The sequence below is a fragment of the Siniperca chuatsi genome, linkage group LG13 (assembly GCF_020085105.1).
Source record: "Siniperca chuatsi isolate FFG_IHB_CAS linkage group LG13, ASM2008510v1, whole genome shotgun sequence".
Taxonomy (NCBI): Eukaryota; Metazoa; Chordata; class Actinopteri; order Centrarchiformes; family Sinipercidae; genus Siniperca; species Siniperca chuatsi.
Genome location: NC_058054.1, coordinates 4,083,416 through 4,103,441, shown reverse-complemented (window position 1 = coordinate 4,103,441; position 20,026 = coordinate 4,083,416). Strand labels below are relative to the sequence as shown.

Sequence of the window (20,026 nt, the reverse complement as noted above, 5' to 3'; positions counted from 1 at the left end):
CCCCCTATTTTTTCCATTTTTGTATATGTTTTATCCTAAAACACAACTTAATATGGCAGATAGGATGCCAAAATTGCATCATACTGTATCTGGTCTGGTGACAATAATAATTAAAATTATACGGCAGGTGATCAGTCGACTTCATGTGCTCTTCTTCCTCCACTTGGCCAATCCCTTACAAATGCCATCAGGGTACTGGCCTTTGACCTTTGACCATTTCATCCTGTTCGTTGCCTGTAATGTCAAAGCTTCACCTACTGTTGACCTAATTGTAATTTAGAACGCGTAAGTAAGCCAACCAGGTGAGATAATTTAGTATGTAAAATACAAAGAGAACATCATAAATTAATCTAGAAGAGATTTAGAGCAGTGTGTCGACCATCAGCAGGTGTGCACAGAGGGCATTTCCCCACTAGATGTCATGGTAATGTTTGTAAACTGAAGCATCCCAGCTGATGTGGAGTATAATCTGAACATCTGTACAGTGAATTCAATTCTGAGAAAAAAAGGGACACCGTCCAGTGACGGTTGATATAAAGTGAACTCGTGAAACACTCCTGTAAAAACTATTTTTCTATTAAAACAGGTGGTAGCATACCTTCTGCATGGCGGAGCAGCAATAAGGAGTCTCGTAAAGTAAGTAAAAATTAACTGTAAGAAATAGTTATTGTTATGTTGTACTGTTTTTATGCTCAAAACAATTGCTTACCATTTTTAAATGAACTTTGCAGTGTACAGAACAATAATCAAAATCATTATTTTTAACAATCACTTTTGAATTCATTGTTAAGCTGCTCACTACATTATATAATGTAGTAATGTTTATAAATAAACACTTACATTATGAAAAAGAACAGAAAACCTCACACTTGATATTTGCTAATGCAGGGGCCCGGCTATGTCCTTCCTCCTGACAGCCTTTTTGTCTTATGCTCCTCAGAAACCACTCTATTTTTTTAGAGGAAAAAACGTGAGATAAGATTAACTTTAGTGAATTAACAGAAGATAATGGGTTTAAGTTAGATGTTCTGTTTGATCTACACAGAGAGAAAGATAACAAAGAAAGGAAAAAGATGCGTCAGCATGGAAACGCTCAGGCAAGCACCTAAGATAAGTAGTCAGATAAGTCAGTAACAACAAAAGACAAAACATATTGTTTCATTCTTAAGTAATATTTATTTAAATTAGATGTAAAAGTATGAAGTTTGGATGTTATAACAAACAGAAATCCAAAGCACATTCTCTTTATTTTTGCTAAATGTATTACAGCTTAACTGAACTGTGAATTTTGTAAATTGTTAAGTTGACCTTATTGCTGATTGTAATGTTGGTGATCTGTGAAGTTTTTTCTCCTGTTGCACTCACTGTAATTCCCTCTGGACAAGATAATCAAGCTAAAATGCCTGTGGTAGTAAATATAACATGAACTTGTTAGCTAAAGAAATTGTAAGAAAACGTCTTTGTAGTCTTTCCTTACATGTCATATCTTCATCCGCGCCCACTTTTCTTTACTTGCCCACTGTTTGCTATTCAAGAAATTCCTGTAGGTTGATTGGATTAGCTTGGAGTCGTCCTGGTCTCACTGTCCGACGCCCACAAGCGCTTTGATGACTGGATGCATCATAGCAAGACCGTTTGAATTTGGGTCAAGAGCAACGCGTCACAAGAGACCAAAGTTAACTGAGACATTAGGATGAGTACATTCCTTACCAAACTCAAAATAAAGAAATGTAAATATTACAAAAATAATGATAAGGGATTATCTTGTAGGACAAATGCAGCCTACTGTACAACACTGCTAAACTCATTATTCTCGTTTTCTCTCCTCTCTGAAACTGTGCAGGATAATGACAGACAGAGGGAGGATGAGGAGGCGGAACAATGTGCTTCCTAATATGCAAAGCAGCAGCACCAAGGCAATGAACATGTGTTTGCAGACTGGTCAGGTAAAAGAAAAGACACATTTAATTTTACAATTGTAAAAATACTCTACTTTGAACAATTGGAAGTGCAAACTCATTGCCTATGGGACATGAGCAATTTGCTTCTCGAGACATTGAGTACGATGCATGTTTGTTTATGTAAAATCCCACACACAGGCGGCACTGTGACCACTTCTTCTGTCTTTATGATGTGTCCAACAAGTCCTCCAAATTAAAAGCCAAGATACGTTGCCCTCTAGAATGAAACATAAAAGCATTTTGTGATCTGACGCCCCTATCGGCCTTTTAAAACCGTCACAAATCAATGTTGCAAAAACAAAACAGTTTCTGATCGGACACAGCTATGGTTAAGGTTAGGTTTGTCATGGTTTTGGGTTTTTGTCCTGTTATTTCGTGTTTTATTTTGTAATATTCTCCCGCCCTCTTTTGTCTTGTAGTTTTGCTTACTGTCTTTGATTGCTTTCATTGTTTTCACCTGTGTCATTTGGTTTCACCTGTGTCTGGCTGTCGCCCTACCTGAGTGTATTAAGTCTGTGTGTTTCCTTTGTTCAGTGTCAGCTCGTTGTTGTAGTATGTGACTGTGTTTGTCCCCACCGGTTTAGCGGCAGTCTTGGATTTTTCCTGTGCAATGAGTGGATTTACCTTTGTTGGCCTCCTGTTATTTTATTTGTGTTCGTCTTTTTTGGATTACTTACCTGGACTTCTCAGCCGCTCTCAGTTGTGTTGCCGTTTTAAGTGAGTAATAAACTCATCTTTTGGTCTTCTGCCTGCCTAGAATCCTGCATTTGGGTCCTCTTTTGAAATGAATGTGACAAGGTTATGTTTAGGCACAAAAATGACCTGGTTAGGGAACGATGGTTGTCAAGTTAAAAGAAACCAGTGTTGACTGGTAGTAGGAAATGGGAAGTTAACAGAGGTCTCGTGAGTTTTAAGTCCAATGTTTTGTTGACCCATCCAACAACCCTGACCACCACCTACTGCTGATTTTATGGCTCTCTAACAACGTCTCACTACTTTTTCCTTTTTGTTCCTGAATGATAAGTCATAATTCCGGTGTCGTCATTTACGATAAACATGTCTTTATTAGGAATTAGCTGATGCTATCCTTCGAGGAAGGAAAAGTGTAAAAGAGGTACATGGGTTGGAATCCTAGTTCAGGCTCAAAGAAAGAATAAATGATACTTAAACATTATGAAATTGAATTACGCAGTCTGTGTCTACTCAGTGGTTAAGTTGGCAGAGGTTGTTCTTGTGTTTTTTTTATTTATTTATTTTTTTTTTTGATAAAGGTAAACATACCATTGTAGTGCCATAGAGATGCCCCAGCCAACAAATTATGTTCTCAAGACAGGAACATGCTTGTTCGGTACAGGCCCCAGCAAAAATCAAAAGCCCCCCCCCAAATTAAATTGGGGGGGGGGCTCACTAAAATCGTGACTCATATCGCAATCTGTCAAAATCGTTTTTTTATTTTTCACATCGTTCAGTCCTATTTATATGCTAAATTTTCAGCATAGGAGGATGCCCCCTGGAGCCTCTTCAGGGTTTCACGTTAACTGTCACGTTTTTCATCCCACTTGAGTTTGCAGCGGTGATTATTTTGGCTTGTGTGGTATTTCCATTTAAAAAAAACTAGTGCAAAAGGCATTTAAAGGCACATCTATTTCCTCTGTGCTGAAAATTCAATAAATATGCAAATATATTTGGTTATATCTATATTCTCTTCTAAATGCATGAGCTGGAAGTTTGTGTAATTTACATCGGCCCACATTTACATCACATCTTGCACACAAATTTCAGGGAAGCAGAGAGAAACTTTCCCCATTCTGCAGAGAAATGTGAAAGCAGCTTTTTCGTGACAAACGCTTGATATTCTGTACATCAGTTTGTAGGGTCAAAGTCTTACCATCCGAGGTAAGTAACCTTAAGACATACTAGTTTGTTTTTTTGTTTTTTTTTGGTATGATGGGCATCTTTAAAATTCCTCCTGAAGAGTTATATTCCATACCACTGTATGTGATAAAGTCTGAAATATAACTCGTATAAAAGTCTATTGTGGGATTTCAGTTGTTGTTCTTCATGTAGCCACATGTCAGATGCTTCACAAAGTTTGAGTGGTTCAGTTTAAATCGGTGCATCATTTCTTAGGCAGTTAGTGATAAATCATCACAGCAGATCCAGGTCCTGATTGGATAGATTTAGTCCGTCTTAAGGGAAGCCAATCAGTACTTTCCCTCTGAGCAGATTAAAATAATTTGCATTAGATGAGCTGCAGTGTCACGGTCCAGTATTGTGAGGGCTCACATTTATTCATAATAGCTGTGTGAAACACAGCAAAAGACATTTGTAGTAAATGGTAATCCAGACTCAAAAGCTAAGTAAGAATAGCACTTTGTGAACAAAATGTAAAGTATATCAAAGAAGGAAATATAGGAGTTTGTACAGGACGGGTAAATAACGTATTCTACCATCTTACAGTGCTGATTTTCAGCCAACATGGGTTTAATGTGATGGTGAGACAAAATTTAAAATCAACTTCGGTTACAGGGTTTGTACACCCAAATCACCAAAACATCTTATACTTACCAATAGTGGTATCTACTCATGGATGATGTACTGATTTTTATTTTTTTTATTTGCAGAGGGTCTTGTAACTTCCATCGTAAAGATTTTTGCCCTCCCTCCAATACAAGGGAGGGGGGTGGAATCTAAGTTGTGGTTCCCAACACAACAAACTCAACAGCAACATTTCTTTCCAGGAACAAAGTCCCCTGATACTCTGGACAATGAGAGGTTTTATTTGTTCCTGTTTTTGACTGAAGAAACAGCTCCAGTGAAAACTGTTACGTGGACTCAAATGAAACCCCAGTCATCCCCATTGGGTTGTGGGATATCTCAACTACTGTAGAGGTAACTGATGTTTTCAACTGTAATTTAAGTGAACAAAGTGTTTCAGATTACACATTCAAATGGCCAGTAAAATGTCCCTGTATTATGCATGCATTAGTCATTCAATATATTAAGTGTACATAAACAGTTAAGAATCCCTCGTCTCCCTGTAGTACTTACTAATTTGTTAAATTGGATCACATAATCTGAAATATGCAGAGTCATATAAATATCTAGGTTTCTATATAGACAAACACATGAACTTCATAAAAGGTTCTTGCTGAATCAGCAGAAAAGAGCTTTGGGAGGAATCACTGATAAAAGTAACAAACCTGAAGGATATGAGATTTCAAACATACTCAAACTTCCAGCTTGTGTGTGTGTGTCCTGTGCTTGATGGTTTCGGGGGATTAGAAATAGTTGCAAAACTATTTCTAATATAGAAATAGTATATTGCCTGCCTGCCTAGAATCCTGTATAGTGCGCTATACGGGGGCCCTGAGTTCAACGCACTGCAACTTAAGTAAACACATGCAAAAACAGAAAATACAACCAAATACAGACACGTTCCAGAGGATGAACACTGCTGGCCATGGTTTGTGACTCATGAAGTTATTGAAGTGGGCTATCTGTAAGTGGTGTTTGAAAATGAGCTCAAGTCTTTATATTTTTTTATTTTTTACAAGCTTGGCCCAGCAGTGTCTTAATGTGTGTGTTAATTTTGTAGTGTCACTCAGCAGATGAAGTCTAGTAGATTACGTTCATCTTACTGTTTTCATTTTCCAGGTTAAGCAGAATAAAATTAACATGTCTTTTAAAAAAAAAAAAAAAAAAAAATCAGAATTACAAATGGACTCAGCCGTGCCACTGACCTGTATACTGTGGTATACAGGTGGTGGTTTGCAGCATATAAGCACCACTGTTCATACATAACTATTAAAGTCATGTTTATGTTGATGATAAATAGTTTTCACTCCTCAGTTTGTCTCTCAGCAAGACACCAATGCAAACTGGAATGTTAATTAGTGACAGTTGAGATAAAAGGTCATCAAACCTGTTTTATTAAATAATAGCTCTGATTTTATCAGATCAAGTCTGTTTTAATCAAATCATCCATGTCCTTACAAAAACAAGAGCAAATTTATCAACCTTTAACTGTTATTTAATTTCTTCCACCACACCTTGGTCCCAGGTCGTTTTTCCTGCAAAGAAGATAGGATTAAAAAACAACTTACTGGCTACATGACATGAAAAAACAAACCATATATAACAAATAAGAAATGAGAGCAAATTAAAACGGGGAAAAACGAATTAAGACGAGATACTTTCTTTCCCTCGTCTGGATCAGGATGGGTACATTCTGTTCTGAGTATGCTCACTCCATCACACTGTTTAAATTTGGATTTATACACAAGCCATACAGCACTTGAAGCAGTTGGATGGAGAGCGTCTGCCTTACGTTTTCTGTCTGCGCATTTTAATGTAGTGTTGATACTTCCACCCACACCAGCGCAGCTGACGGTCTCTGGCTTTATGTAAATATGTGCCACTTCATCCTCGCTCTGCTTTCATGAGTTTACTGTACAAGACAGAAAGCATGTACACATCCGAGAGTGTGTGCATTTATAACTGAGAGAGGGTTGTTTCTGTGTGTGTGTGTGTATAGGTCTGCTGTGCTATTCCCCAGTCAAGAAGTTTCATCTCGGGGTTTGAAGGGACATTTTTGCATATAACGTAACATATATTTCATCAGGCAGTTCACTGACGGTCAAAGACACACTTCCTATAATCTCAAACTGTAGTTGGAAATCTGAAAGACTCACTGGAGTGGAAACACAAAGAAGAATGTAGCACTAATGTCTCACAACATTCTCAGTCAAACTGAAATTACAAAAAACAAATCAATATATATGTCTTTGGTGTTTTTTTTAACTTGTTTACTCACTTGGTCAAAATTGTAATTACCAAAAAGATGGACTGACATTGTTGGTACTGGTAATTTGATTGGTCCAGTATTTGTAGAGGCAGGCACTAAAAATAGTTAATATCACTTCAGTTCCAATGGCCACACAGGCCATTAACCAGCTGGGATACTGACATTGTTAGTTATTGCTCTGATCTGATTTGAGCACTCCCCACATTACTCGGTTACTCCGTATGTTAGTTACTCCGTGTCATGATTCGAATCACAGGGTAACACACAGTGCTGAGGTTACAGGATTCTGCTCGTTGCTGTGAGTTTTGACCTTCTGGTCATTTGCCATCACCACAACTGGACCCATGACAGAGAGACCGGTAATGCTATCTACACCCTCCTCTTTTGTATAATGTGTAATGAACACTGAAAGTATGCAGGAGCTGCCAATAGCCATCCAAATATAGTGTAAACTTTAACAGAATTTCCAGAAAATAGGCAAAACAAAATGCAAATGAATGTACGTTTCCATCCACTATCGTTACGCGAATATGATCAAATGGTTCATCAAAATTAACAGCTGGTGGCACAAATTCTCCTGTCTGGTGCCATGAAACCGTTACAGAAGAAGAGGGCACAACAAGATTGTCACAGCTCAGGAAATGCTCAGACAGTCGAGACAGCAGGATGAGATCAGTGGTTTAATGACCAAAATAGCTTATAGGGATGTTCAGGCAGGCAGGACAACAACATAGTAACTAGGACAAAGTGACAAAAGAGCAAAGACTCTGGGCTGGTCTATGTAGTGAATGACTGATGAGGGAAGTGAGAACAGGTGAGCAGGTGAATGAGGAAGTGTTGTGAAAAAGTGGTGGACAGGTAGGGGACGGCAATAAATTGTTTTGAGGAAGTGGGAACAGGTGTGTAGATGGGTGGGGCAGTCGGGTGATGGGGAAAGGCGGGAAAGTCCGAGGGCATCTGGTGGATGGATGGAAAATGGCAATGAAAGGGTCTGGGGAATAGCGACAGAGACATTTCTGTATATATATTGTAATATCACAATTCTTCTGTTTATATTTGTTTTACACATGCTTTGGCAATGTTGACATCTGTGTCCCATGCCAGTAAAGTCCAATTGAATTGACAGAGATGGCGTCTTTTTAAAAGAGTGCCAGTCAAACCTCAAATGGTGGAAAACAAATTAGAAAACATGATGGAAATATGACATTTATGTTTGTTTCATGTATTAATTTGAGGATTGTTAAAAGTCTCCTCATCGCTCCACACAGATGAGATGTTTTTATCTGCTGCTATTTTTTTGTCTCTCCAGTTGAGTGGAAGCTTCAGTGGATGTTTAAGTCACATGCTTCACGTACGTCATGATTTATTCATTAAGTCTGTGTCCATTGCACTTTATCGCATTTTGCTTTTATCGACACACCAACTTTTCCACCTCAGCCAGGTGTAAAAACTTTTTAGGGATATTTATTTATATTTATGGAGTTTTTGGCATTTCCACTCAGGCTTTTTTTTTAATGCACAAATTTAAAATGCGCATAAAAACAGGTGGATGGAAACACACTTACTGACTCAGCAGGTGTTGAAATAACATGAATGAAAAGTAACCTCTATAGTGACAATCACTGCTTACATTGGCAACTTAACAGCACGATGGTCCCTCCCAAAGGGACAGATCATTAATGGGACATGCTGTGTGGGCTCGTTGAAATTTATGTCTTGCCCCTCTTCACATTATGACCTGCTCCAGTCACTTGTGAGAGAGGGATAAAACTTAGATGCTGTTTCCACAAATATGTGCAAAACTGGTTTTATCCTCTTGTGAAAATTAGACAAATGTTCACTATAGCTGCAGTATCGTTGTAGTTTACAGTGTGTTTCCTATTTCCTACCCAAAAAGTGAGAAGAATTTAAAAATCTGTTCGAAAGTTCAGGTATTATAGGAAGCTCCGGGTTATGCATTATCAAGGGGTATTAAGGAGTGTTTGGACTTTGCAGTTGGAGTCACACAAACAAACCCTAGTGCGACCCAGAGCCCCATTGTTCTGCTCAGCCTTCATCTATTGTGGGGAAAACATGTTACACAGGGCCTCTGTTTGGCTCTGATTGTCTGGACAGAAAAAGTGTGGTGGGGATTAAAAGCTGCCTGGACTGCAGCCATCAGTAGTTTATTGGTAATTAAAGAAGTGGATAAATTGTGAACTGCAGGCCTATTAACTACAATTGTAAACAAAAACCAATTTAGTTTTTTTTAGAAAAGTATTTTAAAAGATAATAAACAAGGGATGTAGCATAAGAAAGGAATAAGGAAGATTATAGGGCTGCACAGCGTCTTCAGGAGGAGGTCAGGGTGGATGGTTGAAGACCGCAGTTTGAATCCCATCTCCTACCCAGAGTCACAGTGTTGTGTTTTTTTAAGCGTGACGATGATGTTTCTCTCATCTTAACCAAGTAGTTTCAGATCAGAGGTGGCAGATCAGAAAATGCTCACATTAATTGCTTTTGTAACAGTCACACAGTCCTTTTATAAAAACAACGTACTGTATTTTATCTTCTTGTTGAGTATGATGATATGATGGAAGGGCGCCAGATCAGAAAACATTCATATGAGTCACTGACCAAACAATCTCACCTCAATATCCATTAGGGAAAAAGGAGGCAAAGACATACACCCCCCTGTCTACATCAGTGGAGCTGAGGTGGAGCAGGTGAACAGTTTTAGGTTGCTGGGAATCAGCACCACAGAGATTGTGACGTGGTCATCTCACATCTCCACGCTGGTAAAGAAAGCTCAGAAACGGCTGTATTTCTTAAGGAAACTTAAGAAGGCCAAATTGCCCAGGACAGGAGGGCTCTGCAGCGGGTGATTAAAACCGCCCGAACATCATCGGTACCATCTACCGAGCATCAGTGGTATCGGGGAGGTGAGGTGCCTGCGCAGAGCCCAAACGACACTGAAAGACTATACCAGTTCGTCTGTTGATGAATATCATTTGATATCATTGAAAGCTCCAGAACAGCTACTAAGCTACCTTAAACCTGAAATAACTGATTTTTTGGCCTCTTGGGAGCAGCAGAAACAAGTTGTGAACGCAATATTGACATTTTGTTTTAATGCTTTTAAGTTGATATGACAAGCTTTTTTTTTTTTTTTTTGGCAAACAGTTGGCAATGATTTTGTTCATTTGGTATGAGGACTGTGTGTGTGTGTGTGTGTGTGTGTGTCATGTTTTGACAACACCAGCCCAACACCATAGTTACAGACTGAAAGGACTGGAGCCAGAGGTCAAAACTGTTATGAAAATGCATCTAGGAGGGGATGGATGCTTTCTGGGGAGATCTCTTGTCAAATGACAACAAAATCTGACAATTACCCATACAGCCATGAGTTCAGTTCATGTAGAAATCTGACAAATTATCACCTCACTGTGATGTACTGAAGGACATAATTCAATGCAACATTGCCTGTATTGGACTGTATTGTTTGAGGTCCAAACTGTTCCACGTTATTGACGACGGCCCTGCAGCGCAGTGGAGGATTGGACAATGTCACATGATTTAATCGTTGCACAGTTATTGGTATTTTCAGACAAATTCAACGGTACACAATGGAAGACAGGGGCTGCGCACAAATATTAGTGTGAATGAGTCAGGAATGAGTCTGCTCAGTTCATTGTCCACTCTCCATGTACTATGGATTTACTTTATTGAAAACCTTTTCTCTCTCAGTCAATCTCAATTATTCTGGTGCGAGATTACCCCCAAAGCAATTTCCAAAGTCTAGTCGATTTTTTTAAAACCTTTGGATGACAGAAGAATCGTTTAAGTTTGTACTTCAGTCCAACTGTCAGAAAGTTTCCCGCCCCCCTAATTTCTCTCCTTTTAACAGCAATAGTTGTTGCATCTATAGAGTGTCAAGGTGTTTTTACCACTAAAGTGAGACATTGTAACTTTTGAAAGAAGAAACACAATAGGAAAACCTTTTAATTTTAGTTCACTTCCTTCAAATCGGGCCAGCTGATTAGATTTTTTGACTACGTCTGTTTGGATTGGACTTGGAAAGCGAGTTAAACATCTTTGCAGCTCAAAGTGCTTTACAACAAATTGTAACATTTTGAACATTTAGAAAAATTTGACAAATTAATAGTGGCAAACACAGCAGAAAATAAGGATATAAATAAAATAAAAAGTAAAGTTTTAATAAAAACAAGGCCACAGACTTAACTGTTAACATTTAATGCTGCAATGGTCCATGACCTAAGTTAATCGTTTCCAACCTTTTGGGCGTATGACCCCTTAAAGGTGGGGTATGCGATTCTAATCCAATACATGTCTTTTTGTCAAATTCAGCGAATATTTCCTCACAGTCTGCTAGCTGTCCGTTCAGTGTGTGCGCTGAAAAAACCTCTGGTGTCTGTACACAGCCCTGGCTCTGTAAATGAGGAATTAAAGAAAGTGGCTCGGACTGAGCCACACAACATGATTCCAGCCATGATTTGTGCGTCAGGTAACGTTAAATGACTTGCCCACGGACATTCAGCTTACTTTCTAGTTTGCCAAGATATGCTGTTGTTGTGATGTTAGCTATAGTAGCAGGAGAGTTGTGAGTATCGCTGTCTGGAGCTGCTGTGCTGGCTCTGGGAAACCGTCTTGTCCTCTCTGGCTGTTAGCTTCGCAGCAGCAACTGTAGCGACAGTTTACTAACCCACAACCTATAGCTAATGTTAGTTGCATTACTTGCTGTGTCGTTGTTCGCTCTATATCATGGTATTCGTTGTGGTATTGGATTTCTCCAGAATCGCATACCCCATTTAAAATAATTGAATTTTTACTTGTGAGCCCTCATGACAGGTGAGGGCCTTAGTGTGGAATGTGAACATTTATATGGTCATAGCCAGGGTCATCCTCAACAGGAATCCATTGAAAATTTCATGTCACCTATGAAGGAACGGTTTCTTAAGACAGGTCAAAGACCAATATTTGATATTTTTGAGTTCTCTCTTTTAAATAAACAGTACAGTACAATAACTTTATTATAACTGGATTTACTATAGTGCAACATAATGTCTTTTTAACTCGTTATATCAAATGTTTATATTATATTAAATTATTGCTGAAAAACGGGTCTTTCTTCAACCTTTTAATTTTTTTAAATAGAAATATTTAAAAAATAAATTCTAAAAGAGACAGGAAGTCAATGCAAATAATCTACTTAGCTATTTCTTAACCGCGGCAGCTGCATTTTGTGCAAGCTGAAATCTGATGCTTCCTAAATTTAATAAAATAATTCTAAATTTGTTATAAATCGGATACTGGATTGATTGTACATTACAATAATGCTCAATGAAGATTTTATTTTGAAATTGGATACCGGAAGTGCATGTGCCCATCATTGCGAACTTGACAGTTAAAGGCAGCTGCGGGTAACTGATCTCTCTGCACATTCAGCTCTGTGCAAATCACCAGTGTGGATATAAAACATCACCGGCTTTGGCTTTCTCTTCCCTTTTTATACTTTTTTCCCCCCACATTCATGGAATTAAAAAATACTGAGATCCTGTTAACGGGATGAAACAATCTAAAGTGGAGTTTAAATGAAGTCCGGACTCCTGTTATAACCTGAGTTTGTGCTGTTAGGACAGCTGACTGGCTTCTTCTTCTGAGGAGTAAAGATGAAAAGTTTGCTCTTTGTCACCTTGTGTTTCTCGACGTGTCCACTCACGGTGAGTCCTTTTCCTACAGGACTTACAGCGATGTTGTGACTAAAATTATTCTGTCAAAATATTCAAATATCAAACTAAATAACACTGATGGTATTTTCAAGCATTAATATATGAGGCTCAGATTCTAATTTAGGTTACACTGCACACCTTGATGGGTCTTGTTGTCATTACCAGTGGTGAACCATAACACTTATATTGCTAAGAATATTCTAATATAGACGTGTGGAGTTGTCTTTACATGTATGTTATTTTGTTTCCTGGTGTCTTAGTGTAAATATTCCTACAGTGTAATCTGAAGAGTATGAAGACTGAGCCCTATAGCTGTGATGATTAATTATCGGACTGCAACTAATTACTTTCATTATCGATTAGTCATTAGCCTAATCTTCTCGATTAACTATAAAATGTCAGGTCACAGTTTCCCAAGAGCACAAGGTGACAACAATTGACTGTTAGTTTTTAAGCAATGGTGCTCAAAATTTGCTGTTTTTCTCAGTCTTATATTAAATTTCACTAAATATCTTTAAGTTTGGGATTGTTGTTTGGACAAAACAAGAACGCTGAATATGACAGCTTGGCCATTTTTCACATTTTATGGACTAAACAATGAATCACTGATGAAACTTATTAGTCATAGAAAACTAAGAAAACCACCACATTTGAGAAGCTGCAGCCAGTGAATATTGATGATTAATTGATCATTGACTAATTATTTCAGCTATTTTGTATCAAAATCCTACTGAAGCTGAAATTTTTTATCAGTAAATTAGAATTCAATTAGAAATGTAATCAGCAACTGCTTTCGATTAGTTGTTCCAAGTGAAAATGCCAAACATTCCCCCACTCCAGGCTTCTTGAATGAGAGGATTTGCTGCTTTTTTTTCTGTCTTATTTGATCATAAATTAAATATCTGTGGACTGGTGGTCGGACAAAAAGCAAAACAAACTGCAAGCATCTCCCTGGGCTCTGAAAACGTTTTCCATTATTTTCTGACAAAGCGATTCATCCATTAATCGAGAAAATAATTGGCAGATTAATAGATAATGATATATATATATTTGTTTCTGAAGGGGAAAAAACATCAGGGCAGTTGTCTTTTGATTAATTAAGGTAGTTTGTGGAAATAATCTCCGGTGGTTGTTTTTGTGGAGCCATCCTCCAGCTATTATCCCACTTTTGTTTTCAGTCCCTCACACATGATCTGCCCTTTTCCCGTGTTGATCCACCTCACAGGATAAACATTGCTCTCTCTTCCCATAAGCCTCCTTTGACTAAAAGCAGACTGGGCTGTCAAAATGTTCACATCACCCAAAACAAATGTGAGAGTTTAATTATCTAACTGATGAACACTGCCACCCCAAGTACACAAAAACCTCTCTCTCTTGCCCACTTATGCTCTGGCAGGGATTCAGTGTCTCTTGCTCAAGGGCACCTCAGGAGGATGGATGGATACTGATATCAAACCGGATTGTTTGGTGTGGTTTGGCTGTAATTCAAAAACATTGTTGCTTGTCCAAATGCTTTTTCGAAATTCAGATGTTCCTTTATTTTTACAATAAATTCCCAATAAAGTCAGTGGAGTTTGGTGTAAATGCTAGATACATGAACAAAGCTCTTCCCAAAATGAGCAAAACTTGAAATAGAGCCTGGATCTGTACATCGAGATGCTTGTATACTACAGTACTTAGTACTACACTAATAGGCGATAATATAATACATGATATGATAGACATTTTGCTTCGCTGTTTAAACCAAGGTAGCTATCCGAGCTAGTTCTCCCCATCATTGAGAGCTTCGTGGCAATATTGGATTTACAGGATTTTTACATCAATGTTTTTTTTTTTAATTGAATCTATGTGATTAAATTCACTGGATTGGGCAAACACAGTCTTTTGATCTATAAACAGTTAATACACTAAATTTCCAGAACACTTACTATATAAAAATACATATGTGGGAATCTTTGTGAATCTCACAATTGGGCTGATTCAGAATCGACTCTGAACGGCAGTTAAGCTGGCTGGTCTTGATGGTCACTTTCTGATGCAGCTTTTTTTATTTGAAAAAGTTAACTGCAAGAATTTGTCATTACTGTCTATATAACAATAAGGAAATGAAAGTGTAATTTACTGACCACCATCACTGGCCGAATGTCTTCAGATTTTGGTGTGTGTTCGGAGTAACAAGGCTCTGTGCTGTTATGTAACATTTTGTCTCCAGCAGTGGAGAACGCCCTCGCCAGTACCAGGGAATCACCTCTTTATCCACAACACTGTACAGGCACGAATCATAAATAAGTTATATTCTTCGCCTGATCAGGATTGGCTGGAGGTTTTGTAGAGGTGGAGGTTTTGGTGCAGTGGGCCCTGGCTGGCCGGCTCGTTTGCTGGTGCTCAAGTTCGATGCTCCACATTATTCTGTCAGTGATATCGTGCAATATATCTTTCACTTTTTTTTGGCATTTTATAGGCAAAATTATTAGATTAATACACAAGTGAAATTTTAACCACTTTTGAAATATTATTAGTTACAGCCATAAATAAGAGTTTATTTTACAACTCTGATTCATATGACTAAAGTGACTGGAGTCATGCATATCACGTTCGTGAAGGCTTTGCTCTTTCCGAGTGTAAAACCCTGTTCCTTTGACAACCACTAACACCACTTATATGTGTAGAAGAGGGAGGTTAAACAACATACTTTGTGTAAACAGAGATAGGTGGACAGATAAACACATGATAACAGAGCAACAGCAGGAACAGCTCCAGTCTCAGCAAAGCCTGACTTTGCAAACAACTGCCATAGACTTACATAGAATTAACACATAATTAAAATGTGATAATTAAGAGTTGAAGAGGTTAAGCCAATATTTGCCTCTGTACTGGCTGTCTTCCTTAATTTGCCCCTGTGTATGTTGCAGTCTGTGCTTGTTTTCTGCAGCCCCAGTGCACCAGAGTACAGCAGGGACTCAGGTGTGAACAGGCTCCTGGCCACAGTGGTAAATGAAGCTCATCTGTCTGAACATGGGCTGCAGGATAGCCAGATCCAACTCAGCTCAGTGGATTTTAAACACAAACTCAGTTACTAGAAATGCGTATACAGTAGAAGCAGAGGAGGGGCTGACGTCAAACCTTTACACTGCCAGCGTTCTGCCTCGAGGTCATCTGTGTTGATTTTGTCTGATATTTGGCAGAACAAATGGCACCGGATGCCTGGAATCAGCTGTAGCTGGCGATTTCTAGAGAACAGTGTTACTGCACATTTGCTAAAAATGTGTTTTCATTGAGGGGAGAATTTCTGGGCTTAGGCCTTCAGTCTCATATATTCATTACACTAGTCATTATTGAATCTGATGTTTGCGGTCACGCCTCCTTAAGAGAGGTCGCTCCTGGGCGGTTCATTCACAGATGGATCCTATCATGCAATTATAGATTCTCTTTGCTGATTGGTGTTTGAACCCCACCTGTTTTATATAATTGCCACTGCTTTGATTACGCTGAAGATGGCCTCTAGCTGAAACGCGTTTGGTTTTTGCCCACAATAAACAAGTAGAGTATTTATCTGAGTGCGGGTGATCTGTTTTTCATGATCCTTGCTACGACCGTTAACCCGATACAATGTGTAACATTTGGAGCTGTGCACGCTGCTCTTTTTCAAAAAGTAAAATGCAGAAATGGTGAGAATCACATTTACAAAAGTAAAATCACACGCTACTAGGAAGCTTTTAAAGAGCCACAAATAATTAACATGATATAGCACAGCAACATCATCATAAACAACACTGGTCAGCATACAACACATTTACAAACTAAAATTTGGATAATAAGTATATGAAAGCTTTGAAATCTGCTGTTTCTCAGTGTTTCTCTGGTCTAGAGGAGGTGATGGGCTTTACGTTTCTTGGTTTGTGTGAGGGGAAAAAAACACTGAAGAACAAATGGGTTGTGAGCACGAGCTGTAACAGCCACCACACTCAAACTCTGTATGAACCTTAGATGTATTAATACAGTTGCAAAGTGGGAGGAGTCATTTTGGGCGTCCGGGGTTCCTGTAAGTAGAAGTCTGATTCATTTTCTGCATAGAGCATGAAGTGATTGGCAGCTGGAGCACTTCAGGGCTTGGATGGACATGAAACTCTCCCAGCTGAATCATCAACACAAAATATAGAAAATATCTGGTTCTTTGAAACTTAGCATTTCAGTAAGAAACAGACAAAGAAAATTCCATTATGTGTGCCACTAAGGAAAACTGATGCAGATACAATCTGCAGCTAAACTGAATTTACTTTCCGAGTCTGGGTCAATTATGGATGAATTCAGCAACTAGGCGCAGCATTTTGTTCCTAACTGCAACAACAAAGCATTTTGTATTTGCTACCAGTCTGATTCATTCCTCTGACAGGCTTCTTCTCCACAGCAATGGTGGTCGAAGCTCACGGGTATTGTAGTATTGAAAGCCAAAGTGATGGACGAAACGTGATTCCTTAGAAGCAAAGCTGAAACAGTTAAAAACCGATGGCAATAACACAAACATATAGTATTGTTAAATTATCCAGGTGACTGCTGTGTTTCTGTGGTTAGAAACATTTGGGATATGATTAAAAGAAACAAGTGAGGCAGAGTCAGCCTTGCTTCCAGTTTGCCCCAGTGGCCAACCACAGTACTGCAAAAAGAAATCCCCTGCAGCCCAGGAAGAATTTTCCCCATATTATTAAAACAGACTATTGACTTTGAATGATGAACTTTCAAACCATGAAACTTAAATTTTGCTAAACTTAATCAGAGCTCAGAACAGCTCCATATGCTGTTTGTGTGATGTCATGTACAAGCACTTGTCCAGAGTCCCAGTTTTATCAGGGGAACACCAAATTCAAACAAATTTGAATAAATAGGCGGTCGTTCTGCCGTACCATATCCAGCTCTAATACAGCCGTACTATCCACAGAAAATCCATGGAAGAAGACATCAAAGCCCACACAGTTTGACTGACAGGTGATGTCTGGCAAGTGCAGAGCTGAAACAAAGATGAAGCAATTTAGCGATTAAAGATAGAGACTGAAAATGAAAAAAGAAACCAAAAGAATCTCACCGGTTCCAATTTTTAGGATAATCTTTTAATGCCAATTAAGAAAATAAGGAACGGAGGAAAACAATTCCTTTCATCTGTTTGAGGTTTTAGTTTAAATACACTGTAATCTTACCACTTTACACACGTTCCTTGACCAAAAAGGAGCGGAAGGAAGGAAAACCTTATTGTCCTCCCCGCTTCTCAAATTGAATAAGTAACAAAAGTAAAATTAACTGATGAAAGAGAAAGTAAAATAAACTACACAGGCTAAGGATGCCAGAGGGCCTTCCCAACCCCCCCGTCCTGTTAACAACATTCACTGAGCTGCTCTGATGAGTGACGGACCATAAACCCTCTGACAAGTCAATGCCTGCGCTGCGATTTTCAGTGTGTGTGTGTGTGTGTTTCAATATCAAGTCAGATTTATTGTTTTAATGTGGATTTGGAAACCGTTGGAAACAGTTTTATAGAGCAAAAGAGGAAGAAAATAACACAATTCAAACCCTCGGAATTGACCGACATTGTTTGAGAATTGTGTTTAGAAAATTAGCTTTCATTGTGTTGGAAAAGATAGATCTGGGCGCCAAAAATCAATGGCAATGTGTGCGTGAAGACAGGATCTTTACAGCCTGCTGTTCTCGTCTTATAGTTTGCTGATTGTCCAGACTTCCAGCTGTAGGCTCAGTCAATTCTAATTGGATGCTTTCCAGTCTAAACCCTTGTAACAAGCATGTGAGATTTAGTCTAATTTCTGAGAGGCAAGACTGAATGGCACGCAGCCCTGTAATCGGTCAGATTGTACACTTCTCCGGCCCGTGCTGAAAATATCCCACTTCAGAGGTTGAACAACAATGAAGAGGTAAAAACCTTCGTATCAGAGCAGCAGAAGCCTGATGATAATAACCACCTGTCTGTCTCCCGGTCATCTTGGTCCAGGATATGCGGTGGGGTGCTATGACAACATCACACTACTTCTGTCTTTGCTTCCCACAGAGAACAAGAGTCACAGAGTCATTATTTGCGTAAAGTGAGAGAGAGAAGCATCTAAAGCTCTCCATACTTACTAAATAGTGTGCTTAATGGAAAAAAAGCATCTGCACAACCCAAATCTGTGCAAAAATCGTTTTATTTAGCGAGCTTTCGGTCAGAGACCTTCTTCAGGTAGCAAATGAATGCAGCAGTACAAAAGGTTAAAATTGAAAAGCTTTGTATCAATCAGTTGAACTTGTGTGGCTAAACATCAAGGGAATTGTAGTCCTGGTTATGATGGACTACATGTTAAAGACACAGTGTCTAAAGAGACAGTCAAGAAACACTAAACACATCGAATATACAAAATTCACAATATTCACAAGATAGAATACGCAACAACAGAGATACATGCTTTGTAAACATCAGGCTTCAGAACACGAACCAGAACTAAAAGGCAACATTGCATCATTTTCTCCTTGGTCTGGACCAAATGAACTGAACTACAGGTGAAAGATACCTAAAACAACACTGAGTGAGACTGAGTGACGACATTTACTGTCGACAGCCAAATCCCTCAAGTTCTTCTAGATGTTCATGTCAATGCGTTGAATTTTGCCTTTTTTCCCCCAAACCACAGGATCTGTTGTGTGCGTCTCCTGTGCTATTAAATCATAAACAGCGCCTACATAGAGAACTGGCAGGGCTGATAGAGGACAGCAGGACAGATGAGAGCAGGTATTTCCACCTCCAGAGGGATCAGCAGGAAGCTTCGGCATCCACAAAACCCACACTATTATGCTCGCAGTGCAGTCAGGCAATAATTCATCCAATTAGTGCTTAGGAACCAAATGCTACCCTTTTAACGTTTCAACAACGAGGCATCAAGGCATCAATACAAAGTACATAACATCGCAACTCCCACTTTAGCAGTGATCAAACCTACACACACCTTCCCTATAAGAAAACAACATTAAAAGCTCTAAAGCCAGACTGAGATACTGCTTCAAACTACATTTCTCCAAATAGACATAAGATTTAAATACCTCTCTTTGAAATTTTATCACCATAACATCTCACTAAAATATGGAAAACAAACAAAACATCCCCAGCCTCATAGGCTGTTAGATATGCCTGCCCAAACTGATGTTCAAATGGCAGTCACACATCTTTTCTCATTAAAACACATCACACTTTGTAGAATAGGGTGGACAGTAATTGATATCTAAAACATTGTTATGTAAAGCTGCATCAACAAAGCTGGAATCATGTGAGGCGTTTAAATGCACAGGACGCATTGATGTGGATACATTTACATTTATTTGAAGCTTTTGTCCAAAGCGACGTACAAATGAGGTACAAGTCAGTGATGCTGTGAGCTGCACCTTTAATTAATGCTGCCAGGTGAATATTGTGGTGCTTGTTGGTGTTTTCAAGGAAAAATATTGGATGAGTCACCTGAGACTGACGGTGGTCTCACATAGCAGGGCAACAGAGAGCT

The 20,026-nt window shown here is 38.8% G+C and overlaps 1 protein-coding gene across 3 annotated transcripts in view; it reads left to right on the top strand.

Annotated features, from left to right (window-relative positions):
* Positions 1 to 365: 365 nt before the first annotated feature.
* vipr2 (vasoactive intestinal peptide receptor 2) overlaps positions 366 to 20,026 on the top strand; it is a 67,457-nt gene continuing 47,796 nt past the window's right edge. The window contains exons 1-3 of one of the 3 annotated variants that reach the window (XM_044219057.1): positions 366 to 424; positions 587 to 636; positions 1,844 to 1,946. In XM_044219057.1, coding sequence (XP_044074992.1) covers positions 422 to 424; positions 587 to 636; positions 1,844 to 1,946 — 156 coding nt within the window. In that variant the 5' untranslated portion in view covers positions 366 to 421. Of the gene's footprint in view, positions 425 to 586; positions 637 to 1,266; positions 1,731 to 1,843; positions 1,947 to 12,199; positions 12,489 to 20,026 lie in introns of those variants that run through there. The other 2 variants (XM_044219058.1, XM_044219059.1) reach the window with 2 other exon arrangements.